At 41.2% G+C, this 25,329-nt stretch overlaps 4 protein-coding genes across 8 annotated transcripts in view; 2 read left to right on the top strand and 2 right to left on the bottom strand.

Annotated features, from left to right (window-relative positions):
- The window catches only part of LOC120060250 (pleckstrin homology domain-containing family G member 3-like), a 64,266-nt gene extending 60,628 nt beyond the window's left edge, over positions 1-3,638 (top strand). For all 4 annotated transcript variants that reach the window (XM_039009423.1, XM_039009422.1, XM_039009420.1 and 1 more), the window contains 2 exons: positions 347-1,841; positions 1,970-3,638. In XM_039009423.1, coding sequence (XP_038865351.1) covers positions 347-1,841; positions 1,970-2,778 — 2,304 coding nt within the window. In that variant the 3' untranslated portion in view covers positions 2,779-3,638. The remainder of the gene's footprint in view (positions 1-346; positions 1,842-1,969) is intronic.
- A 1,008-nt stretch (positions 3,639-4,646) lies between these two features.
- On the top strand, positions 4,647-13,617 carry LOC120060248 (neuroglobin-like). Its single transcript, XM_039009418.1, has 5 exons — positions 4,647-4,807; positions 8,115-8,222; positions 10,471-10,591; positions 10,693-10,773; positions 13,502-13,617. Exons 1-5 carry the CDS (start codon positions 4,647-4,649, stop codon positions 13,607-13,609), a joined length of 579 nt encoding a protein of 192 aa, XP_038865346.1. The 3' UTR covers positions 13,610-13,617.
- A 164-nt stretch (positions 13,618-13,781) lies between these two features.
- LOC120060249 (signal recognition particle 14 kDa protein-like) lies at positions 13,782-16,719 on the bottom strand. Its single transcript, XM_039009419.1, has 5 exons — positions 16,610-16,719; positions 16,122-16,194; positions 15,671-15,783; positions 15,278-15,310; positions 13,782-15,097 (listed from the first exon to the last, which is right to left on the bottom strand). Exons 1-5 carry the CDS (start codon positions 16,631-16,633, stop codon positions 15,008-15,010), a joined length of 333 nt encoding a protein of 110 aa, XP_038865347.1. The 5' UTR covers positions 16,634-16,719; the 3' UTR covers positions 13,782-15,007.
- Positions 16,720-18,905: 2,186 nt separating this feature from the next.
- LOC120059854 (5'-3' exonuclease PLD4-like) lies at positions 18,906-23,504 on the bottom strand. 2 transcript variants are annotated; one of them, XM_039008905.1, is made up of 11 exons: positions 23,433-23,504; positions 23,278-23,353; positions 22,992-23,161; positions 22,646-22,829; positions 22,428-22,548; positions 22,197-22,324; positions 21,904-22,104; positions 21,542-21,681; positions 19,734-19,899; positions 19,543-19,639; positions 18,906-19,409 (listed from the first exon to the last, which is right to left on the bottom strand). In XM_039008905.1, the coding sequence occupies exons 2-11, from the start codon at positions 23,335-23,337 to the stop codon at positions 19,204-19,206; spliced, it is 1,473 nt and encodes a 490-aa protein (XP_038864833.1). In that variant the 5' UTR covers positions 23,338-23,353; positions 23,433-23,504; the 3' UTR covers positions 18,906-19,203. The 2 variants fall into 2 exon arrangements, with proteins under 2 accessions (XP_038864833.1, XP_038864832.1); XM_039008904.1 differs by having other exon boundaries at positions 23,278-23,356; positions 23,433-23,502.
- Positions 23,505-25,329: the final 1,825 nt, after the last annotated feature.

Below are 25,329 nucleotides of genomic sequence, written 5' to 3'. Positions count from 1 at the left end.
AGTGCTACATTTTACAGCAGAGTTCAGCAGGGGCGTGTGAAATGGCCGGTGGCAATTGTGATGAATTAGCTATAAAGATACAAATGGAATCAAAATGCTCTGAACGTTTTATTACACATTCTACTGTGACTCTGTCATGTTGTCAGAATATTCGACGCCATGCACTACCAGACGTGGATCAGAGATCATGGCTGCTGTAGCAGATTTAACCTGATCATTTGACTTGGCTCATTGATCCAATGTCAGATAATGACTGGTGATTTATAACTACCTGTTGACTTATCATATCCATATTGCTTTATTCCATCCTGATGTTAATATTCACTCTTCCTTCCTCCTTATCCAGGTGTATGTGGAGGAGGTGCCTCCTCAAAGCAGTGCTTCTAAGGTATTAGTGATGGAACAGAGTGAGGCGAACCCACCCCTATGCACAGATCCTGATGCTTCGCCGACCCTGCCTCCCAGACAGCTTGAGACGTCTCAGACACTGGAGCCTGAGAGGGGTATCGGGGGAGGAGTAGAGGAAGAGGGAAGGTACAGAGCGGGAGGGGAGGAAGAGGAGAGTGACTGCTCTGTCCAACAGGATGAGATGAACTCATCAGTGACAAATGGAGAGTGTTCAGAGTTTGGTGCGGCGGTGGGAACTGAGACCAGCCGCATCCTGCCTGCCTCTGTGTTGGACCAGGGCAGTATAATCACTGAGCATTTTGTCGGCAGCCTGGTGGTCTCAGAGGACCTGTGTTCCCTGGGCTACCCCTCACCTCAGTTGGGCAGCAAGAGCAGCAGCACACCCTGTCTGAACACCGAGCTCGAGGAGAAGGTCCAGACCCTGGTTAACTCCACCCCAGAGCACCCACTGCTCCTGAAAGGCAACACCTATACGCCTGCCCCTAGACCAGATGACCTCATGGAGGTGGAGCGCAGATCCACTCTCTCCAAGCAGGACCGGATACTCATCCACAAGATCAGGAGGTACTATGAGCATGCAGAGCACCAGGATGCCAGCTTCAGCATCAAGCGCAGGGAGAGCCTGTCCTATATTCCTGCAGGCCTGGTCAGACACCTGAGCCAGCAGCTCAACAGCAAACCCCAGGACCAAGCGGTTCCAGGGCACAGCAAGGTCTCCCCGAACAACCGGCCCACATCCTGGTCAGTGTTCGACCTTCCTGGCTTAGAAAAAGAGCAGAGGACTAATAATACCCCTGTGCTGGAGCCACAAAAAGCTGCAGACATCAAGCCCAGGTCCCAGAGTGTCAATGATGTTCATGTTGGAGACGAGGATGAGTTCTTCAGACCATCCTTGGACATGGTCCAAGTGTGGCAAGACATGGAGATGGAGGAGGTTTATGGGAGCCTTGGGAAACCTAAGGGTATCCAGGGTACAGAGGACATTGTCCATCCCAGATCACATCTATCCCGGAAGGGGGGAACCAGCAGCGAGAGCCCTGAAGCTGAGTATATCGAGCCCCTGAGGATCCTGGAGGAGTCAGACATGGATGCTGTCTCAGAGAAATCCCCATCACCCATCACAACCTCCCCAGACCCCTTCTCAGGGCAGGAGTCCTGCCAGAATAAGACTCCCAAGTCCTGGGAGAGAGACACAGTCAGTAGAGCTCCCCTCCCCAGGATCATCAGCCTGCGTTCAGGGGCGGAAGAGGACCTGATTCTGCAGGATATGGAGAAGATGAAGAACAAGGTTTTCCAACTGGCCCGCCAGTACAGCCAGCGCATCAAGAACAGCAGGCCTGTGGTGAGGCAGAGAAACATGGAGGCTGAGAACCACCTTGCCCTTAAGAACCTACCAGCTGTCTATGAGGAGAAGGTCCAAAGGAGAGACTGGGGTAAGCTGTCAGGGATCTGTTTTAATGTTTTGCTGATCCATTATGATTTGATATGATACTCTAATCTGCAAAGCTAAAATGATCAAACTGCTGTCCTTTATCTCTGATCTGTCTTTCTGTGTATGCAGGTAGGCCTAACCTGACACTGTCACTCAAATCCAATGAGCAGGTGGTCGTGCATGAGCAGAGGACCCCAAGCCCAGTCCCAAGTCTCAACTCTGGGGCTAGCTCACAGGTCACGTCCCCCTGTCCCAACAGTCCTCACAGCCCAGTGCAGACACAGAGTTTCCACTGGCCAGATGTCCAGGAGCTGCGCTCCAAATACACTAACCACAGGCTGGACCCTGGTTCCTCCCACCCATCACCTGTCAGCCATAGCTGCTCCGTCCCAGAGAGGATGCAGAGTTGCACTGAGGGCTTCAGTACCTCATGGAGCCCCAATGGCTACTCATCCAGCTGCAACTGCTCCACAAACACTAACAGTGGACTAACAGACTCACTTGAGACTATGCCATCCATGGACCACCAGGGTGGGAGTTCTGTGGGAGAGGCTCAGCCCCAGCCACCACTTTGCAGGTGGCACTCTTTTGATCACTTGCTAGGAACACTGCCTCTACAGGAGCTGCAGAACCTTCAGGAGACAATGAGGAGCTGTTACATAGCTGGTCAGGCTACCCTGCCCAACGAGCACAAGGTTATTATAGTGGAGCGGGTTGGTGGCGATGGGCCAGAGGAGACTGGAGGGAAGGCGAGAGTGGAGGAACAAGGAGCTAAAGGAAAGACCAAACTTAAAATCTCGAAAAGCCTCGACTACCAGTACTGTGCCAAGAGGTCTGCACTGACTTCAGGCAAAAAGATTGAGAGTAGTCTGGTAAAAAACCTACGAGCAAAATTCCAGTACTTGGGATCAAACACTGTAAATGCCCTGCCTATTTGATCGCTTTCTGTAAATAATGAAATAAGCCTTTTCTTACCTATATATGCAATTGACGTTGAGAAATATGACTATAAATACTGTCTATTAGGCAGTAACTACTGCTACTGTGTTAGGAGTACCATTTTCATGTTCATTTTCAACCTTTTGTCTGTATTATCACCTTATCTCACATCACTCTTTTCTCACTTCTGGTGTTGCCTACTAGGGATATTGAACAATCAAGAGCACCCCATGGGAAAATGTTGTGACTTTGTAAAATGTATAAATAGTTGTAAATGTGTCTTGTTCTTACACCATCATGAAATGTGTTTACATAAGGAGAATGACTATGTATATAAGGAAAATGGTTTTGAGAAAAAAAACGTCAGCATATTGAAGTAGATCTGTCCAGATTACACATTTTTTTTACCCCCCCCTGTGTAACAATGCAATGGTCATCCTCTATTTGAATCAATTGTGAGGGTCATAAGGAAGGAAATAGTGAAAAGAGATGTGCGACTTAATATGTCAATTTGGAAGGCTGGGCCACCATTTTTAAGTTATTTATTGCAGATTTACAGCCATTAGGATTCACTCAACCCTATTTGACCTTTGGTCAAAGTGTTTTTCCTTCAGTTGTTTAAAAATGGGAAATGTATGGTCTGTGCTGTCTACTATTCAGCCAGATGCGCCACATTTAGCTACTACTCAATACTATGATTGTTTCCATACATCACTGGAGTTGTTTTCTGATCTAGTTCCTTGTTATTTATAAAATTATCCTCGTCTTCCTAGACCATTCCAGAAACTGCACAGAATAATTTCATACTTGAAATGGCATATATGCTCAATAAAATCTGACCTATTGAAATTACAGTACATCATTTTTTGTGTTTTTTTGTGGAAAAATAATCAAATATGAAAAATGGATTTCCATGTCTCGCTGAGTTAAGTTATTCTGAATGACTGGGTCTTGCTATTACAATATCCTAACATCCCTTTGCAAAACCCTTTTTAGGTCATAACTGAATGACGGAAATAATGTATAACCATATTAGGGGGGAAATTCAGGCAGAGATGTTTACAGAGGATCCATTATCTGATAGTGACCAACAGTAAAAGTTTAACAGACTTGGTAGCTTATGCTGTTCCTGATGTTTGAGCAGTAATACATGACAACGGAACAACTAATGCTGCTCTCAGAAGAGATTTATAAACAGGATATATCAAACCCAATAGTTTATTACAGGACTACTGACTTAATGCAGTGATCTTCAACCCTGGTCCAGGAGACCCACAGGGTGTGTAGCCTTGTGTTCCAGCACAGCACCTACACCTAGGTGATGATCGATTCAACTACCTGATCGAGTCAACCAATCATCAATCCCTTGGTTGGTTGAATTGAATGTTATAATAGCAAGTCCCTGGCTGCCCTGAGGATTTAAAGACTCCCAGTTGGTGCAAACACAAGGTTGTAGTCTATTTATTGGACATTGTGACAAATATGATATACACATTATATAATTTCATTTTGATGCCATTGATTAATCATATCTCTCCACATTGTTTTAATGGTCATTCACCTACATGGAAAATAGGTTAGATCTATATGCATAGCCTACCACAGTAGGCCTGGGCAGCATTGCGCTTTTAGCCATTGTTCTAGGAAAGAAATGGTTCCCCGCCCCTCAAGGTTACAGAAGAGTAACTCTTATGACGCGCTCGGGGCGCTCTGGATGTCACCGAATCCCATTCAAGCCTGGATGCTGTAGACTACGTGTACAACCATACGCGCAAGAGGCGTATACCTGAACTATATCCCAGGTGCGCAGACGTTTCTTTCCGTGTGTTTTAACTACTTTTTAGTAAATTTTGCTGTAGCAAGAACAATGGGCTGCGCAATATCAGGGCTGGCACCGAAAACAGCTGGAGAGTCTAAGACGGAGGATGCTGTTGCGCATCTCAGCAAGGAGCAGATTGAGATGATCAAAGAGACGTGGAAAGTTATCCAGGAGGACATTGCAAAAGTTGGAATTATTATGTTTGTCAGGTGAGATGTTCTGATTCTTTTTGTTTTAGTTATTTGTAAGCAAGATAGACATGTTTGCTTTATTAGACTGAATATTTTCATAAATATTTATGGTACCTCTCATAGAAAGGCAAAACATTATCTTCAACACTATTGCTCTCAACTTAAAATAACAATTTATTAGCTATTCAATTCCAGATATGATTGAATGAGTTGCGTAGATCAAAGACAGTTGATGACTGACTTATAATAATTAATGACACAACTATAAACCAAAAAATGAACCAACAACTTCACATTATTCAAACTGTTATTACACAGTAGTTTGTATTTTTGGTAATTATACCTGCAATACATATGACTGTGGAAACAGGATAAAATTGTAGGATCAACACATTATTATACACAATATAACAATTAAATGAGAACTGACCCCCATCATCCTAATAAAATGTTGGCCCTCCTTGTGCTGCCTTATACAAAAAGCTCTCAAGACATTTTTAGGGAGAGACATTTAGTCCACAACCGAGAGGGCTCTTGGGGCTCAATGATTGAATGTGACATGGTGCCTAATCTCTGCTCACAGCAAGCAACTGTACAGTACGTAGTCCTATTCTTTAACCGCTGCCACATCCCTCTGCCTTGTGGCTTGAAGACTTTCATGAAGGGGTTGGAGGGTGTTGCCTCCCTCCCTCCCTCCCATCATCTTACATCATGTCTCAATATTACATGATAAATATACAGCACAGGCCCCTTCCCTTCCTATCTATTGACAAACGAAGACACTTGCAGCAAAGAAAATACATATCAACAAGCCCAATAGCCACCCTTTGAAATGTAATAGTTTGCAGAGAGAAAAAAACAATGAATAGTTTATGCAGTCCTAGTTTGGTGCTGATGTAGTCTGACATTATGGCTGTTGATGGAGAGAGAGAGAGACCACCAGGCACAGCACAGAAGATGCTCAAATCCCAATCAGGGCAATATAGTGCCTTCAGAAAGTACTCACAACCTTTCACTTATTCCACATTTTGTTGTTACAGCCTGAATTTCAAATGGATTCAATTTAGATTTGTGTAGCCTTGTGTTCCAGTACAGCACCAACACCTAGGTAATATGGAAGTGGATTTTTTTTTTTAAACGTTTAGACATAGACAATTACCCACAACCTGTCTAATGCCTATGGCTGCCTTAAATATGGCTCCCAATCAGAGACAACGATGAACAGCTGTCTCTGATTGAGAACCACTCAGGCAACCATAGACATACCTAGACACCTACACTGAACACAACCCCATAAACTCTACCAAAACCCCCTAGACACTACAAACACCCTCGACTAGACAAAAACACACAAACATCCCCCATGTCACACCCTGACCTAACTAAAATAATAAAGAAAACTAAGATAACTAAGGCCAGGGCGTGACATATACGTACATATCTACATCAATTACCTGATAATCCTGCACATCGACTCAGTACTGGTACACCGTGTATATATCCGAGTTATCATTACTCATTGTGTATTTATTATTACGTGTTATTAGTTTTCTATTATTTCTCTATTTACTTTCTCTCTGCATGGTTGGGATTGGCCCGTAAGTAAGTAAGTTAGTCTACACCATTTGTTTACAAGGCATGTGACGAAGAACATTTGATTTGAATATACTGTAGTTTAAGGTGTGAAGCTCTTTACCTATTGTTTTCTGTAGCTGTGTGGGAGCAACAGAGACAAGGGTAATTACCCTTACATCAATGAGGTGTGGTATGAATTACATTGTGCCTATAAATTAAGAACGACATTCACGGTGAAGAATATTCTGGGTCCTACAACAATAGGGTTCATCTAGAAATCTACTTGATATCCATCTCACCTAGTAACAGAATTATAATATCATGTATTGAGGTCTACATTCAGTGCAGCATATGTCTAGAATATGAAGATGTTTTTGTTTATTTTCTTTTGCGTTATTACTTTTCTTCTCTGTCGTTAATTATATTAATTTAAGGTTCTAGTAATTTTGACATAATTCCGTATAATGAATGTGTCAATTTAAGTCCCCTGAAGCATGTCTCTTGTATCATCAGCCAAAATTCAGAAAATTATTTATTCTTAATGCTAGGAAAACATAGCAACCATTCAGAGACCCATTTTGAAATCACCTCTCACACACCTCTTCTCTGCTCCTATTCATTCATCTGTCTTTCATGGGCATTGTGTTTATGACAGTGACAATTGGCTGTGATACAACTGTGAGTGTGAATATGACAAGGTTATTTTCTCTCTCACACAGAGGCAGTAAGAGGTGGAAATTTAAGTGTATGTGCAAAGCTCTTATACCCCACTTCATAACATGATGGACCAGAGAGATGGGGGAAAACACAAACATGGGAAGGGGAGGAGATAATTAGCAATATAAAGCCAAGATATTCATGCATGGATCCTATAGATTCTACAGAGCTTTAATGGTATGTACCGTATATAGTGATGTATGCATTATGGAACCCAAAGCAGGGCATTGGGTTTAGTGATTACATTACTATTTTAAGATAGACACCTCTGCTGGAATAGCTACCTGATAGGACTGCAGCATTAATGAAATATCTTGGTAAACTGGAGCTGCAGGTGATTGAGGTAGAGGCTGTGAGGAGGGATGGGGCACACATACACATACATACCTATGCACACGCACAAACACAAACACACACACAAATTCTGTGCCTGCACTGTATCTAAGCTTATTGTGGGCTTTTGGAACTTATGTACCATTTGACTCTGATATGACTGGGTCTGAGAAGGCAGGGGAACTCATTACAGCTCTGTAAGGGGAGAAGGAGAGAAGGCTATACTGCTCACCCCTGACAATGAGTGGCTTGATGCTGTGTGTGATTGCAGCCCGTAGTAGGCCTGGAGCCCAGCAGAGAAGGACTGATGATGAGAGCGCAGCCAGGACTGAGAACTATAAGGGACTCAGTGGTACCATCAGATCTAATGGAGAAGTTCTTAAAATCACTGCATGGCTCAGATGGGATGACTTGTAATGCCACCTTGAAGACAGATATTTACAAGGATAGAGACAGGCAAGGCTTAACCAAATCACAATATCAACAGATGATTCAACACTTGCATTATAAAAAAAACATAAATAATTACTTTCAATACCTTATTTACAGCCTTGCTTGAACTCTGTTATGTAGTCAGTAGGAGAACTTGGAGGACAGAGGGATGTTTTTTGTGAGTGAATGAATATGTCAGTTTGGTTTAAGGCAGGCTTTATGAAGCTGGCTCTTGGAGGCTCACGAATGTCTGTTGTCTTGGTAACAGGTTGTTTGAGACCCATCCAGAATGCAAAGATGTATTCTTCCTGTTCCGAGACGTGGAGGACCTTGACAGGTTACGGACCAGCCGGGAGCTGAGGGCACACGGCCTACGGTCGGTCGCCACAGTACACGGATTATTTTTCTGTCAATTTTGCATTGATATCAATGTGAGATTCCTCTTTCATCCAGCTCTCCATTCAGCACTCTGTTGAAGTCTCTACAGTGCACAACTCTCAAGTTCCATACACTACAGCCATTGTGGTATTATTACATTTCAAATGTCAAAATCTCACAATGGAGCATCACTGATTTTATTGAAACAAAGGAATTTATGACATACTGTACAATTTAAGTTTCCTATTTCAAAGATCTGTCAACACTGTTTGTGTCCCTATATGAGATGTAAAAACGACAGTAACATGAGAACAAACTACAATGAACATCCCATAATCACAATAGTGTTAATGTTAAGAGAGCTTTTTTCTAGCTGAGACTGAAGAGCTGTCATATCCAATCTCTGGCTGGCTATTATCACATATTGCTGCCAGTGAAGAACACTCTTATCCTCCATATGCAGTTCTCCAATGGTGTGTTTACTCCATTCTGTTGTGTCACTGGGTATGCTGAGCCTCTTTGTTTATCTCACCATGAAAGGCCAATAAACCTAATTAAGCCTGAGGTCTCCACTTACAGTTTTACTCAATCGCGTACAAGCAATTTTGGGATCTGTGTTGAAACGTACCTACAGCAGAACAGAAATGATAAAATGCTCAAATACATTTACAGAACCTCTGATATTTTTCTTACCTTAGTACGTGACTTGCTTTTGCAAAACTTTAAATACAACTGTCATCAGTGAATACAAAATTCTGTTCACAAAATATAACACATTGTTTTCATCAGAAGACAAATGTGTGCAACTGTGTTCTCTGTTTCTGGCAATCAATAAATACTACTGTACATAATTCTAAATCACCCCATCGGTGTCAAACCATGTACAGTATAAGGAAATATCTAGGGTCGTTACATGTCATTTCAGCAAGCCATAACACCCACCATCTCAGATTGTTCTGAAATACTTCCTGTAGTTAGAAACAGATAAGATTAGCATTCCTGCAACTTTATTGATCTCTGAGAAATTATGCTAATTAATTGCACCCAAATTGGCCAATCCCACCCCAACATTGAGTATACAGTATCAGGTCTCTATGTCTGACAAGTAGTATGGAGCTGCGGCTCGAAGTATTGTTTCTTCATCCTATGTAATCTATTCTTAACGAATTTGTTTAAAAAATAAATCCACTGTTCAGAGAAATTAGTTATTGAATTTGTTGTGTCCCATCCTACATCCTGATATTTGACCACTAGATGGTGCTGTTCCTGCTGTTCAGGGATTTTTTAAGAACCCCCTTTTGATGTTAAAAGGATAGTTCACCCAAATTGCAAAATTACATATTGGTTTCCTTACCCTGTAAGCAGTTTATGTACAAGGTATGACAGCAACCCATGCTTTGGTTTTGTTTATCTTGCCACTGTTTCAAAATCAAACTTTTTAGCATTTGTGCAACAAATCCAATGCAGGTCAATGGTACCTATATTAGCATTTTCACACTTCATGTCCAAATCATCCTAAAGTATCTAAAAATGCATTGTGTAACTCAATGATGTTACTTATAGATGATTTGAATATGAAGCGCAAAAATGCTAATATAGCTACTGTTGACTTGTATTGGATATAGTTTTGATGAATGTATTTATGTTCTGAGAAAGCAACTACATTTTAAAAACAAATTTACTGTTTTGCAAAAGGCCACAGAGTTATGTGTCTTGTGAACTCTGTGTCTTCTGAACTCAAAAACATTGTTCCAAAAAATGCTTCTACGTGATTGAGATTTGATAAAAAATCTAAGGTATGGAGGCTGCAGTGGCATTACAAGAGAAAGACAGGGATATGTACACAACATGTCCACACAGCCTCTGCACTCATCCTCCCAGGAGGGGGCCAAGTGGCCCTCACACGGACATTAGTACAAAGGTCCTCACCTTAGCCCCAGGCTAAGAGGGAGCGCACCCATTTAACCTTTTGTGCGTATTTATCGTTCTGCATAAAACTCCCTAAATCAAATCAAATGTTATTTGTCACATGCTCTTTAACGTAAAATACAGGCCTGTAGGCAACAATTAAACCATGTTCAGCGTTCAATGTTGTAGAACAATTATTGAAAGAGAGGATAAAAGATGACAAAATAAATTGGACCATATAGGTGTCTGCTGTATGATCAGTGATGGTCCAAGGTATGCCTGTATGCTTGTCAGTCAGGCTGTCTTTCATAACCAGGCCTGTCTTCCTTTTCTCTCAGAGTGATGTCCTTTATTGAGAAGAGTGTGGCCAGACTGGAACAGCTGGAGAGACTGGAGGTTCTGGCTGTGGAGCTGGGGTGGAGCCACTACCGCTACAACGCCCCACCCAAATACTACAGCGTAAGACACACACTGACAATGCATGTTAAGCAAAGTTACAGTTTGCATTTCTATAGATATTGATATAGATAATTTCCTGTTCTGATGTGATTTATTTCCAGTATGTAGGAGCAGAATTCATCTGTGCTGTTCAACCCATTCTCAAAGAGAGATGGACCCCTGAGCTTGAGGAGGCGTGGAAGGTACACAATTCAATCTTTTTCGGCGACCACTTTGATTAAATACGTGGGTGTCAATCATGAGAATCACATCTGAAACCAATTCTTGTCCAAGAGGTCCCTTGGCTTTCTGCAGTGCCAGAGTTTTCCACATCCAATGACACATGTCAAGATGGAAATGGTCACCAGTGGAAGAGAGAGGTGACTGACATGAAAATTAAAATGATCCAGAAATGACCATATTGAGAATGGCATGGCTCTGTCACATCATGGCTACTACAAGATCTTTTACATGTTAGCGTCATGTGTGGTAACCCTACTTGACATAATTTGCAAAGTATTACTACACTCATCAATTGAAATATCAGTTTCAGTAAAATGTAAATCTGCGCTCACATAGATTTAACTGTGTGTTAGTGTGTATGATGTAAATAGTGTGTTTTAGACAGTCACTGTGTTTTTAAAAATTGGTTTTATGCACCACAGGACTCTGGTAAATCAGGGCAAGTTTTACTGAGTGCACTATCCAAGTTAAATATACTGAATAAAAATATAAATGCAAAATGCCACAATTTCAAAGATTTTAAGGAAAACAGTAAATTTAAATAAAGAAATTAGGCCCTAATCTATGGATTTCACATGACTCTAAAGGGGTGTAACCATGGGTTGGCATAGTCCTACCCACTGGGCAGCCAGGCCCAGCCAATCAGATTTAGATTTTTTTATTTTAACCTTTATTTAACTAGGCAAGTCAGTTAAGAACAAATTCTTATTTACAATGACGGCCTAGGAACAGTGGGTTAACTGCCTTTGTTCAGGGGCAGAACAACAGATTTGTACCTTGTCAGCTCGGGAATTTGAACTTGCAACCTTGCAGTTACTAGTCCAACGCTCTAACCACTAGGCTACCCTGCCGCCCCAGAATGAGTTTTCCCCCACAAAATGGCTTTATTACAGACATAAATATTCCTCACCAATTGCACGCCCCCTCAAAACTTGAGACAACTTTGTCATTGTGTTGTGTTACAAAACTGCACATTTTAAAGAGGCCTTTCATTGTCACCAGCACAAGGTGCAATGATCATGCTGTCTAATCAGCTTTTTGATATGCCACACCTGTCAGGTGGATGGATTATCTTGGCAAAGGAGAAACGCTCACTAACAGGGATGTAAACAAATTTGCGCACAACATTTGAGAGAAATAAGCTTTTTGTGCGTGTAGAAGATGTCTGGGATTTTTTTTATTTCAGCTCATGAAACATGGGACAAACACTTTACATGTTGCTTTTATATTTTTGTTTAGTGTAAATTAGATGAAATGAGTGGAAGCTCTGTAGTTTACCATTAACGTTCCAATGAAACTGTCCGTATTGACCTCTAGTGGATTCATGGAGAACTACCCTTACAACTCCAACCTTATTCCTGGGATCAGCTCCTGTGCCGAGGATAAACTACTGGCCCTACTTATCATTTATGTGGAGTGAGCAGTATTTCCTGACCAGAAACATTCCAGGCTCTACTTATTTCCTAGTATAATGCATCCCTGCACTCCTCTTAACCTAGACTGTTAATACATTGTACTTACAGCTGTAGTGCCAACCAAACACTAGACTAGTAATACATTGTATTTACAGCTGTAGTGCCTACCCTAACCCTAGTGATGTAGCCTACTTAGACCAGTAGTGCTAACCCTAAGCTGGTACTAAACTCATCAAAAAAAGAAACGTCCTCTAGCTGTCAACTGCGTTTGTTTTCAGCAAACGTAACGTGTAAATATTTGTATGAACATAACAAGATTCAACAACTGACACATAAACTGAACAAGTTCCACAGACATGTGACTAACAGAAATGGAAAAATGTGTCCCTGAACAAAGGGGGGGGTCAAAATCAAAAGTAACAGTCAGTTTCTGGTGTGGCCACCAGCTGCATTAAGTACTGCAGTGCATCTCCTCCTCATGGACTGCACCAGATTTGCCAGTTCTTGCTGTGAGATGTTACCCCACTCTTCCACCAAGGCACCTGCAAGTTCCCAGACATTTCTGGGGGAAATGGCCCTAGCCCTCACCCTCCAATCCAACAGGTCCCAGACGTGCTCAATGGAATTGAGATCCAGGCTCTTCGCTGGCCATGGCAGAACACTGACATTCCTGTCTTGCAAAAAATCACGCATGAAGGAAGAGGATGTCTTCCCTGTAACGCACAGCGTTGAGATTGCCTGCAATGACAACAAGCTCAGTCCGATGATGCTGTGACACACCGCCCCAGACCACGACGAACCCTCCACCTCCAAGTCGATCCCGCTCCAGAGTAAAGGCCTCGGGGTAGCGCTCATTCCTTCGATGATGAACCCGAATCCGACCATCACCCCTGGTGAGACAAAACTGCGACTCGTCAGTGAAGAGCACTTTTTGCCAGTCCTGTCTGGTCCAGCGACGGTTGGTTTGTGCCAATAGGCGACGTTGTTGCCAGTGATGTCTGGTGAGGACCTGCCTTACAACAGGCCTACAAGCCTTCAGTCCAGCCTCTCTCAGCCTATTGCAGACAGTCTGAGCACTGATGGAGGGATTGTGCGTTCCTGGTGTAACTTCATTTTTACAATGAAGATGTGTGAATTTATTTTGATTTTTACAAATTATCTTTGAAAGACAGGGTCCTGAAAAATGGATGTTTCACTGAGTTTACATTAGACACACAAATTACAAACATTATTACAGGTGTCCTCATAATTCTGTTTTGTGTTTCTGAACCAGACCCTATTCCTGTACCTAACCAGGCTTATGAACCAAGGCTACCAGGAGGAGAGGAACAGACATCACCAGGTGGGAGCCTCCCCCAAGGAGAGGAACACAGCCTTATAAGAGACCTGGCTGCCCTCAACTCAAGAGATGGTTGCTTAGCTGTGTATATAGTGTATTTATTACTTATAGTGACCATTTTCTACTTTGCTCATGTTATCAGCCTACAATGTAAAGTTAAACTGTTCATTCCTTGTTATTTTATTTCAAATCTATTTCAGTCTTTAGATCAACAAACCACTGCCATATTGTAATTTATTTTGAAAAAAACAGATCAATTTATAATAACATCAGCTGTATTCCTCATCAATGAAATTCTGATACAGTGACATAAATGGCAGATGAATTATGTCAAAGCAGCAGCTCTGCTTTTGTCTGTCACATTCACTGGAAAGTAATTATAATCCTTACAGAGCATTTCCATGGTTAGGTGTACACCCAGTAAGGTGGTGATAGTGTTTGATGAGGTTAAAAACAAATGTACATGGTTCTCTCTGTATCCATAAATCAAATATGCCTTTCAGCTGCCAGTAAATATACTAAATCATTAAGTTTCAAAATACTTTCCCCTCACTCAATATTCCATCATGACACATTCATCCCACAAATTAGATGATGAAACACAGGAAACTGCACATACTTATAAATACCAAAGCAGCCTTGTGTCAGCTAACTTTGGGACCCTTCCTCTACAGCTTGCCTTACAACTATGAATTTACCAACTTAATTTAGTGGACAGACACATGACTTGAAAAATTTCATTGGACCAATAAGGAACTCAACCATTTAATAATTTTGTCTTAAGAAATACCAAAGAAAACTCAGGATCTCACTTTCCATCATAAAAATAATATTAATTTGAATAGCAAGAAAAAGCATTCGGCCCCAACCATAACAAATGTATATGGCATCGTCACTCACAGTAATAATCTATCCACAAATGGTTAAGACAAGGTCCAATTGGAAAGTAAATCAGAACTTTAGTGAAAATGTAATCAAATTGACAAGCAAACCAAACTGAGGGATAATTCAAACATAAATAGAGACAGGGCCTAGTAGTTCAAATTAAAACGATTTGAAAGGCATTTCATCAACATGTTCCATCCTTTCAGTGACTCCATAAATGAATGCAGCTCTGTGTAACTTTGATCCACACCATAGATGGGGGGGGGGGGGGGGGGGGTGAATCAAAAGGCAGCTCACTTGTAGTATCCTCTGACTGTTAAACATCCTCAGCTCACCCTTCCTCCCTATATAGACTGATGCCATTCACTGGCCAGGGATGAGACATTGCTGTGTAAACAATGGCATGATGTCAAAGCTGTCCCCAGGTGGAGGATGGTGGGCCTCAGGGAACATATCAGAGCAGGAAGGATGGAGGTAGAGGTGATAGTTAGAGCTCCTTGGAGGTGGTACAGGCCAGTCTGGGTTCCCCCAGTATGTTATGAAAGAGTCTGTTGCTCATTGGGTGGCTTTGTTTTTCTTGCTTTTGCTTTTCTTGTCTTTCTTCTTGAGCCCGTCCATGTGAGCTCTCAGGAGGTTAGAGTATGCCTGGCATGTTGAGAAGAGGGAGAGCAGACTTTTAGAGACATTTCTCAAGTCAAGAGAGTATTTAAATGATTTGCATAATACCTTTTAACATTATACATCTAAACAAACAATACAATGTGCATTCAGTGCTCCAGTGACTAATTTGTTAGAAAAACCAAACTTCAATGTCTGAGTACCTACCATCTGGAACTTGATTACTTCTTTGCTACTAACCTGGAGATACAAGGAAACCCCTGATTAGCACTACTGTCTGCAGAGTATAGCATATCAACATAATGTTTCAGTTAATTCCTTTATGGATTTATTTCAACATAGATAGCTACTCTGAGGAAAAATGTACATTGTCTATGCCTGTGATGTGGTTGTCCCACCTAGCTATCTGAAGATGAACGCACTAACTAAGTCGCTCAGGATAAGAGCATCTGTTAAATGACTAAAACGTTAGAGCAATGGACAACCTTTGATTACCAAGTACAGATGGACTAATTGCATGACTAGGAAATAGTTGTATTATAATGCAGAAAACCTCTTCATCATCAACGACTTCATTGCCACATGATGCTGTAGATTTACCACTGTGCTGATTTTCTTCTTGCCATCTGACGCTCTGAGTAGACACTTGTTGTCTGCTGGTTCATAATTCACTGGGTGACCTTTCCTTGGGACTGGTTTGGTTCTCCCATCATCTGTAAGGTTAATGACAACACATTACAGCCGGGCTCTCCAACACTGTTCCTGGAGAGGTACAATCCTGTAGATTTTTTCCTCCAACCCTAATCTAGCACATCTAATTCTAATAATTAGCTGGTTGATAACCTGAATCAGGTTAGTTACAACTGGGGTTGGAGTGAACACCTACAGGAGGTTAACTCTCCAGGAACAGGGTTGGAGACCCCTGCATTACAGGTAATCAGAAATCTAAAAACAGTACATAAACCGATTAACATATCCTGGAATAATTTAGTTAAGGAGAGAACACCCAGTAGCCATCAAATAAGTAAGTTGTCAAAATGTGAGAACTTACATTTCTTTAACGTGATGGCAACACTGCCTGATGTCCTGCATTTCTGGAACAGCCGTGTCAGCTCCGTCAAAAACTAGAAGGAAAATAATCCGATTGAGGTTTGTAGATAAAAGGATAAAATGTGGTAGCCATCTGGCTAATGAGCAAGCTAGCCAACATGTCTCCGTTTGTGTAGTTCATAGATAATGTTAGCTATACGACCTAGATTGTTTTTTATCGTGTTAGTTACTTCTAAATAAATGCGTTGGCATATTTATAGATGTATTTATTTTTATCACACGGACCACAGAAGCAATTCAAACGAATAACGTTAGTTAGCAAATGCTAGCCGAATGTGCCTCGCTATCTAGCTAACGTTACTGGGTTTGGTTAGCGAACAGGCAGCAGTGATTGATGCCAATGCACAATACCTAGCTAATTAAACCAGTCCTCTCATAATGTCAATTTCTAAGATATACTACAATAGTCGATGGGGTTTTCTAACTTACCGAGTCATTTTCAAGTAGTACCATGATGTTCACTGCAATTATTTAGCTTCAGCTTGCTGGCTAGCCCGTCAGAAGCACACGTAGCTAGTACAACATGAAACACCGCCCCGTGACCTTTCAACTTGCAAAGTACGCACTTCTTCTTCGATGAGGTTTTACGGCGGTTGGCATCCAATAAATGTTGCATTACCGCCACCTACTAGACTGGAGTATAACTCCCTTATACTTACCTTGAAAAAATAAATTAACACATACTCTAAATACTGCAGTCACACAAAAAAAACACGCACACAAAAAAACACCACCCTACTCCACTATTTAAATGTATTTAGTTCTACTTTAGGCCAACGTTCCATCCCTGCAGTAGAGTTGATAACCATTGCTATAAATGCAAAAAATCCAATCTTACTGAAACATGCATACCTTGTTGGGCTATCTCTCTGTACTGGTGCAGATCTACTACTGACACCACTCCCTAAGGATCCCTCCCCCTTGACACATCTTCCTCTACTTTCTTCACTGTCTAAGCATATGACAACTTCTGCATACACTAACCTTGGAAAACTCAACCTGACTCTCTCCCACCGGACATTTCTGATCCCTAGCCCCATGTGCACCCCTACAATTAACCTCTACTTTCCTCAATGCTACACATTTCTTTGTCTCATGCCCTTCTGCACACTTCTCACACCTAGGAACCTCCCTCCTACACACTGCTGTCACATGCCCATAATCTTGACACCTGTAAGAACAATGTATTCGGCATAAAAGCTTGTACAGGATAACTTATACATCCTAACATCACTCAAAGTAAACACAGAATATTCTTCTTCCAGTTCTTATTCTTCTATGATATCATGGCAGTCTGCAAATAAACGTTTAAAGTGCATGCCGCCACCTACTGTGCTGGAATGTAAGATCAATCATGATCTACCCAATTCTGAACTACCATGACAATAAAATTCTAAACCAAATAAATCCCAAACTTCAGATCCATCAGTCTGACAGTAGGTCCACTTACTACAGGTACATCCATGTCAGATCCATCAGTCTGACAGTAGGTCCACTTACTACAGGTGCATCCATGTCAGATCCATCACTCCGACAGTAGGTCCACTTACTACAGGTGCATCCATGTAAGCTCCATCAGGCCGCACCATAGTTCTACCAATCTGTTTTACGGCCTCTGCAAATGATATATCATAACTGATCTTATATGTTTGAGCCTCTCTCTGTACCTAGCATCCACCAAATGCTGCACTGTATTCTCCCTCACAATTACTGCACTTAACCTTCACATTGCTTCCACATTCACTGTAATCATGAGCCCCTCCACACTTGGCACATATTTTCTTTCCTTTACACTGAGCAGCTACATGTCCCATTTTTTTGGCATTAAAAACACTGCAGTGCATAAGTGACATATCCCCTAACATTGAAACTGAGGAATCCTATCTGTACTTTCCCAGCAACTTTCTCAAACCTCAGCATCTCTGATAAGCTTTCACTTTGACCCTCTTTCCTACTGATCAACCTTTTGGCCTCAATCACTCTGCCTTCCTTCACATTATCTTTAACATCATCTGTGAACATAGATATCGGGACCCCAGTGATGACCCCTCAATCTAGCATAAGCACCAGGGACATGGCTTTTAATCTTCTTCCCATTAAGCTTTTCCATTTCCAGAATCTTGAGCCTGGCTACCACACAATATTAACAATCTAACATTTCAAATAAATCAAGCTAATTTCACTTTTCTCTACAGCATTAGTTAGTCAGATAAGTGAGGCCCTGCGGTCTCATCAAACACTATCACCACTTTCCCCTCCACACATCATTACTCTTGCTTCCTACCTTGGCCCTCTTAATGCGTTCTTTACTAGACACCCCACTTCTTTCTGTTTCATGACCTCTCTTCTTCCTATGTCTTTCCACTACTGACCATTCCGGTCCTTGACCCTCATCCTCCCTCTCCACACCATCAGAACTGTTACCCATATTGTTCGCATTCCAGCTTTTTCTCAATTTCCTCCATTTCGTCCACACTACTCGCAGCCATTTCCGATCAAGGAAACTTCCTCGTCGGGTCTGTCTTTAATCCAATGTCTTACGATGATGTCCTAACGTTACAGTATCCACACTGAATATTTACATTACTGCCATCTAATGTAGAGAAAATCAAACAAACACTTGAATAGACGAGACCGAGACCTGTCTTTTGCTGCTTTTATTTTAAATGAATTATCTTGTATAATAAAGCATTTTTGTTGCAAAAATAATGACCAATCAAGTATATATCATGGAATTGTATTTATTTGCTTGCAAAAGGTATTAAGGTACATTTCCCCCAACGTACCCTAATAGACAGTGAAATATTAAACATTCAAAATTACATTTTAAACAAATAATGAAGCAAATGATGAGTGTTCAGTTGCAACGTCCCTCATAGAAACAACCAAAGACAACAACAAAAAAGCAGTCCAACAGGCTTACTGTTATCTCCCTAAGCCATAACTGCCATAACTGAATACTTTGGGGACTTTTCTAAAGTAAACATTGTTATAACTAAGTGTACGGATGGTAAGTAGAGCGCCTATCCTTTTGAGAGGGCACAGTCAGGGTGATGACCCAAGTCAGCGAGACGTACAGTAAACTGAGACTGCCAGTCCCTTTCAAATACTGCTCTGAGCTGCCCCTGCAGAGCCTGGGTCGTCCAGGCCCAGTGTGGTGCGTGCTGGGAAACCACCAGCCCCACTCCAGCTGTGGTGTTGAAGTAGTCAGCTGACCAGTTAGATGTCCCTGAGGGGCAGAAGGATTGGGAATTCAAGTTATTCATTACCTGTAATGCTTTCATGTAGACAACTGTGTCTGTTCACATCAAAGTATTATAATATTCAACTATTTTCTGTTGATACGGCTGTCTATCCCTTACCAATATATGCCATTTTATCAGTCACCATGTATTTATTATGGTTTACTCTAGAGTGGGGTATCTCTGACTGGTTCCCTACTGGCACAATGGACAGTTTCTGAAAAAGAGGACAATCTGGCATTACAGTACAGAAAAGAAGACCATCACATTGGTTGAATAATAATACCAGTGGGCTATATGTGTCTTCCTACCACTTGAATGCTGATGCGCTGGGCAGGGTAATTCAGGGAGGCTAGAGACTGAAGGAAAGGCAGCATGGCTGGATCAGAATCCCGTCCACAGCTCACCAGCAGACGGACCTTAACATTCCGCTCAAAAGCAGCCCTCTTTAATGCATCATCAATGGCTGGCCAGTACCTAAAGGATAAGTTAAAGAGGTACACTACCGGTCAAACGTTTGAGAACACCTACTCATTCAAGGGTTCTTCTTTATTTTTACTATTTTCTACTTTGTAGAATAATAGTGAAGATATCAAAACTATGAAATAGCACATATGGAATCATGTAGAAAGCAAAAGAGGTTTCAACAAATCCCAAAATATTTGAGATTTGAGATTTTTCAAATAGCCACCCTTTGCCTTGATGACAGCTTTGCACACTCTGGCATTCTCTCAACCAGCTTCACCTGGAATGCTTTTCCAACAGTATTGAAGGAGTTCTCAGATATTGTTGGCTGCTTTAACTTCACTCTGCAGCCCGACTCATCCCAAACCATCTCAATTTGGTTGAGGTCGGGTGATTGTGGAGGCCAGGTCATCTGATGCAGCACTGCATCACTTTCTTTCTTGGTCAAATAGCCCTTACACAGCCTGGATGTGTGTTGGGTCATTGTCCTGTTGAAAAACAAATGATAGTCCCACTAAGCCCAAACCAGATGAGATGGTGTATCGCTGCAGAATGCTGTGGAAGCCATGCTGGTTAAGTGTGCCTTGAATTCTAAATAAATCAAGAGACAGTGTCACCAACAAAGCACCCCCACACCATAACACCTCCTCCTCCATGCTTTACAGTGGGAAATACACATGCAGAGATCATCCGTTAACCCACACCGCATCTCACAAAGACATGGCGGTTGGAACCAAAAATCTCCAATTTGGACTCCAGACCAAAGGACAAATTTCCACCGGTCTAATGTCCATTGCTTGTATTTCTTGGTCCAATCAAGTCTCTTCTTCTTATTGGTGTCCATTAGTAGTGGTTTCTTTGCAGCAATTTGACCATGAAGGCCTGATTCATGCAGTCTCCTCTGAACAGTTGATGTTGAGATGTGTCTGTTACTTGGGCTGCAATTTCTGAGGCTGGTAACTCTAATGACCTTATCCTCTGTAGCAGAGGTAACTCTGGGTCTTCCTTTCCTGTGGCGGTCCTCATGAGAGCCAGTTTCATCATAGCGCTTGATGGGTTTTGCAACTGCACTTGAAGAAACTTTCAAAGTTCTTGAAATTTTCCGTATTGACTGACTAATGACGGACTGTCGTTTCTCTTTGCTTATTTTAGCTGTTCTTGCCATAATATGGACATTTTCTTTTACCAAATAGGGCTATCTTCTGTATACCCCACTACCTTGTCACAACACAACCGATTGGCTCAAATGCACGAAGGAAAGAAATTCCACAAATTAACTTTTAAGAAATGCATTCCAGGTGACTACCTCATGAAGCTAGTTAAGATAATGCCAAGAGTGTGCAAAGCTATCATCTATGCAAAGGGTGGCTATTTGAAAAAACTCAAATATAAAATAAATTTGTATTTGTTTAACACTTCTTTGGTTAATACATGATTCCATATGTGTTATTTCATAGTTTTTATGTCTTCACTATTATTCTACAACGTAGAAAATAGTAAAAATATAGAAAAACCCTTGAATGAGTAGGTGTTCTAAAACTTTTGACCGGTAGTGTATACTCAATTAATCTTTCAATATTACAAGAAGTCAAAGTAAGTAAAACTCAATGGTGGATTGAAAAAGGCTATGAGTCTGGTAGGACAGTATGTTCACCTTTGAGGGTGTGTGAAGCGTGTGGTGGGGAAATACTCCATGACTGCCACATCAATGTAGTGCTGTGCCCCTGAGATCACTGAGAGGATAGAATCAAGGTCCTGCGTCCGAGAGGCGGGGCAGAAAGAGGGAGGAGAGGCCTGGGAGAGACAGAGTATAGACATCACATTGCAAGGAAGCAAGGGCTGTAATGAGTAGAACTGTGATGAGATGGTCATTAGATGAGAAAAAAATATCCAGTCAATGTGTTATGACAATAGACACACTTTTTAATTCTCTCAGGTTTTAATCAGATGCTAATAGTTTTATGGTCCGAGGCACTCTGAAAGCAGTGAATGGGAAGTGAAACAGAAAGGACTCACTGTGATGTAGATTTTGCTTGAAACATTATCAGTCTTCAGCAGCAGGGGGTGCTCTTTGTTGATGGCAGTGTCATACTTGGAGGGCCAAGGGTTTGGGATGGAGCTGTTGCGATGACCCATCACCCAGTATGACTCAAAGATCTTATGGAGGTCCTCAGCCAGACTGGAGCAGTTATAGATCACCACTCCCAGTTCCTTTACCTAAGGTGATAGTGCATTGTTACCCGTCATGTAGGAGCAAAACGAGTGAGATTATTTAAGGTAGTTCTATTATATCATCACTAGACATTTACCTGTGTAAGAGACCTCCAATCCATGTTGGCACTTCCCAGGAAAATGTGTTTCCTATCAACAATCCAGAACTTACTGTGGAGTACACCCCCAGTCAAACGCCCAAAGGGCACCTTTCTTACTTGGACTCCTACAGTACAGATAACCAATGAGAGGTGATTAGAGGATAAAACATACAGTAGGATAATATACTGTGTACGAAACATTAAGAACACCTTCCTAATATTTCAGACCTTTCTGTCTCAGAACATGAAGATCTGTGGAGTTTGTCAGCACAGAGGGAATACTTGTCACAACTCTCACTGACACATTTCTGGAAGGTAAAGCTCCAAACTGCTCCAGTATGTTCTTTCCCTGTTGATAACAGTAGATAAAGTGCAGGCAAATTCACAGGGATGACTAGTTGACAGCGGTTGTCAAACGTATTTCAAATGTATTTTTTTAAACTCACAGGCAAGTCAGTGGAAGAGTTGATATTGATGTCATCACCGGTAAGAGTCCAGTAGAAGGAAGCCACATCGACTTGGTAGGTTGCCATGGACAGGAGATCTCTCCAGGCCTTGTCCACTGGGGTCCCAAAGGTTGCATTGTCGTCATATTTCATATACAGGGGAATGCTCTCTACGAGGATTATACTGAGGAATTCACAACAGGACCTGTTAAATTTCTAGTCTTTGAGGAGGATTACAAACTGGAGATAACACATCCACTTCCCTTGCCAAAACTTAATTTGACTGTTTTATATTGTCAATTCGATGTATTAAAGTAAAAACGTATACTATGTATACGACCCTCACCGGCTTTGCTCTTCAGAAATGTTATTTTGATCAGTGTTTGTTTCCTGGAAGATCTTGTAGTTTTGGAAATGCTTTTCTGTGCTCTTCTCATACATAGAAAAGGTGAGCAGTGCCCCGAATGCAGTCAAACATCCCACTGCCACAGCAATTGACACAAGCCGTTTGGAGCCCTGAGAACATGAACACAGCCATGTGATCAATATAACTGTGAACAGAAGTTTGAACAGACTTCAGTTGTATCAACATAGATGGGAATCTACTGAAAAGTCTGACAAGCAATTCTTACCCTTATGTTGGGAACATCGCTATCATGTAATGTATTGTAAGGAGAGGACATCTCTGGCATGGATGTTCCTGATGTACTGCTGAAATCCAGACCTAAAATGTTATTGGTCATGCATATCATTTTAAACATACATTTAACATACAAAAACAACTTACGCAAACAGAGTAAAGCGGCTCGTCTTCTACAAGTGATTTGTCGTTACAATAGCCTTCCTCTAAGTCCCCAGAAATTGATATGAAACTAGGTATGACATTTACTGTCTACCAGAAAATACATGGTTCCTGTTTTTCTTTCATTTCCCTTTTTGAGAGGTCAGGATATACAGTATAAATAAAAGTACTTGTAAAACATGATTCTGTTGAGTGCTACAATATTAGGCTTATATCAAACAAGTGGCTTTGGAATAAAGATAATAAAGATGACAGTACAACATAATTGATTACAAATCTCTTTATCACATTTTCTAAATTATGCACAAAATGTATAACCTTTCCAAGAAATTCATTCTGGAAAACATCATAAATAACAGATGCTGAAGGATGTGGAACTTAACATTACTTTGTTTAGGGTGCAAGAGCCAACCAACCCAAAAAACAAACCATGGTGACTGATGACTTTAAAGGGATATGAGCTAGGTATACAACATTTGACTCAAATATGACATCTATTTCTCAATTAAACTGTTTAACTGGAGCTTTGATGGAGAAATGTAAGAAATACAACTTTCACAAAGCAGAATAGCAGCAGCACTTCATGTCATAGCAATCAAAAGCTCAAAGAGACAGATTTAACTGAGCCCAATGGGTGTAAACAAGCACTGTACTTTGTGGTATGAAACCATATATCCCAAAAGGCTTTGTGGCACTGAGGGAAATTCCTTTTACAATTTCATATACAGCTACACAAACTGTTGAAAAGGAGAAGCACTTGTGGTGGACTGTAGTCCCTTTATTTTATTGCATTTTCAGTCTCCTTTCCTTCTGGACAGGATATAATTTATACAATCTAACAGAATGAGAGCAACCCCCTTAGTAAAAAAGGTGGCTTAATGTGTAGCTTCTCAGGATAAGGTTAAAGGGTCCCAATGGTACTACACTAGTGCAAAATACAAGATGGAGTGGTCATCTCTAGATCATCAAGTCTTAGATATGTACATGTAACATGACATTTTTATTTAATGTATAATTGCACAACAATTCTGCTCACAATTATGATGAATGATTAGAACAAAACAAGAAACAGCAAGTGCATCTTGCTGTTGACACCTGATACAGTCCTTTAAAACTGGCATCAACATCACAGGAGTTCATGTAGTGTGGTGTGCTTATTGATGGAATGAAGGAGTGTACAGCAATGAAACTGGAGAAAATATCTCCAGAAAGCGACACTGAAAACTGTCAGAGGGCATTTGAGTCAGTAAAGTGTTAATAATAACTTCTACAAGACAAGTATCATTGGTATTCTTTGGCAAAATTGAAGCCACAGATGACGATATCAACAAAGAAAGGGGAATCAAGGAGGGAACAGAAAGTACACAGCCCTGAGATACAGTGAGCTTCAATAGTATTGGGACAGTGACACTTTTTGTTGTTGTTTCAGCTCTGTACTCCAGCACTTTGGATTTGGAATTATACAATGGCTATGAGGTTAAAGTGCAGACTGACTACTTTAATTTGAATGTATTTTTGTCCATATCAGGTGAACCGTTTAGAAATTACAGCACTTTTTGTACATAGTCCTACCATTTTAGGGGACCAAAACCATTTGCTGTTTATTTTGGTTGCGTTTCAGATTATTTTGTGCCCAATAGAAATGAATGATAAATAATGTACGGTGTCATTTTGTATTGTCACTTATTGTAAATAAGAATATGTTTCTAAACACTTCTACATTAAAATGTGGATGCTACCATGATAATATCATACCCCAAGACACGCTAACCTCTCACCATTACAATATCAGGGGAGGTTAGCATTTTTTGGAGGGGGGGGGGTATGATTTGTGCATCTGTAACTGTCCCACTCATCATTATTCACAATTCATTCAGGATTA

Source organism: Salvelinus namaycush, chromosome 15 (assembly GCF_016432855.1).
Source record: "Salvelinus namaycush isolate Seneca chromosome 15, SaNama_1.0, whole genome shotgun sequence".
NCBI classification, from domain to species: domain Eukaryota; kingdom Metazoa; phylum Chordata; class Actinopteri; order Salmoniformes; family Salmonidae; genus Salvelinus; species Salvelinus namaycush.
This window is presented reverse-complemented; position numbering and strand designations above follow the sequence as displayed.

Excerpts from the sequence above, each read along its gene's own strand:
- LOC120060248 (XM_039009418.1), top strand. The coding sequence starts at position 4,647 with ATGGGCTGCGCAATATCAGGGCTGGCACCGAAAACAGCTGGAGAGTCT. Across the intron at positions 8,223-10,470 it reads CTGAGGGCACACGGCCTACG|AGTGATGTCCTTTATTGAGA; the intron begins GTCGGTCGCCAC and ends CTTTTCTCTCAG. Across the intron at positions 10,774-13,501 it reads AGCTTGAGGAGGCGTGGAAG|ACCCTATTCCTGTACCTAAC; the intron begins GTACACAATTCA and ends TTTCTGAACCAG.
- LOC120060249 (XM_039009419.1), bottom strand. The coding sequence starts at position 16,633 with ATGGTACTACTTGAAAATGACTCG. Across the intron at positions 15,784-16,121 it reads TGCCATCACGTTAAAGAAAT|ATGATGGGAGAACCAAACCA; the intron begins GTAAGTTCTCAC and ends TTAACCTTACAG. Across the intron at positions 15,311-15,670 it reads AGAAGAAAATCAGCACAGTG|GTTAGTAGCAAAGAAGTAAT; the intron begins GTAAATCTACAG and ends TTGTATCTCCAG.
- LOC120059854 (XM_039008905.1), bottom strand. The coding sequence starts at position 23,337 with ATGCCAGAGATGTCCTCTCCTTACAATACATTACATGATAGCGATGTT. Across the intron at positions 22,830-22,991 it reads ATTTCTGAAGAGCAAAGCCG|TATAATCCTCGTAGAGAGCA; the intron begins GTGAGGGTCGTA and ends TGAATTCCTCAG. Across the intron at positions 22,325-22,427 it reads TCATGTTCTGAGACAGAAAG|GAGTCCAAGTAAGAAAGGTG; the intron begins GTCTGAAATATT and ends TCTGTACTGTAG.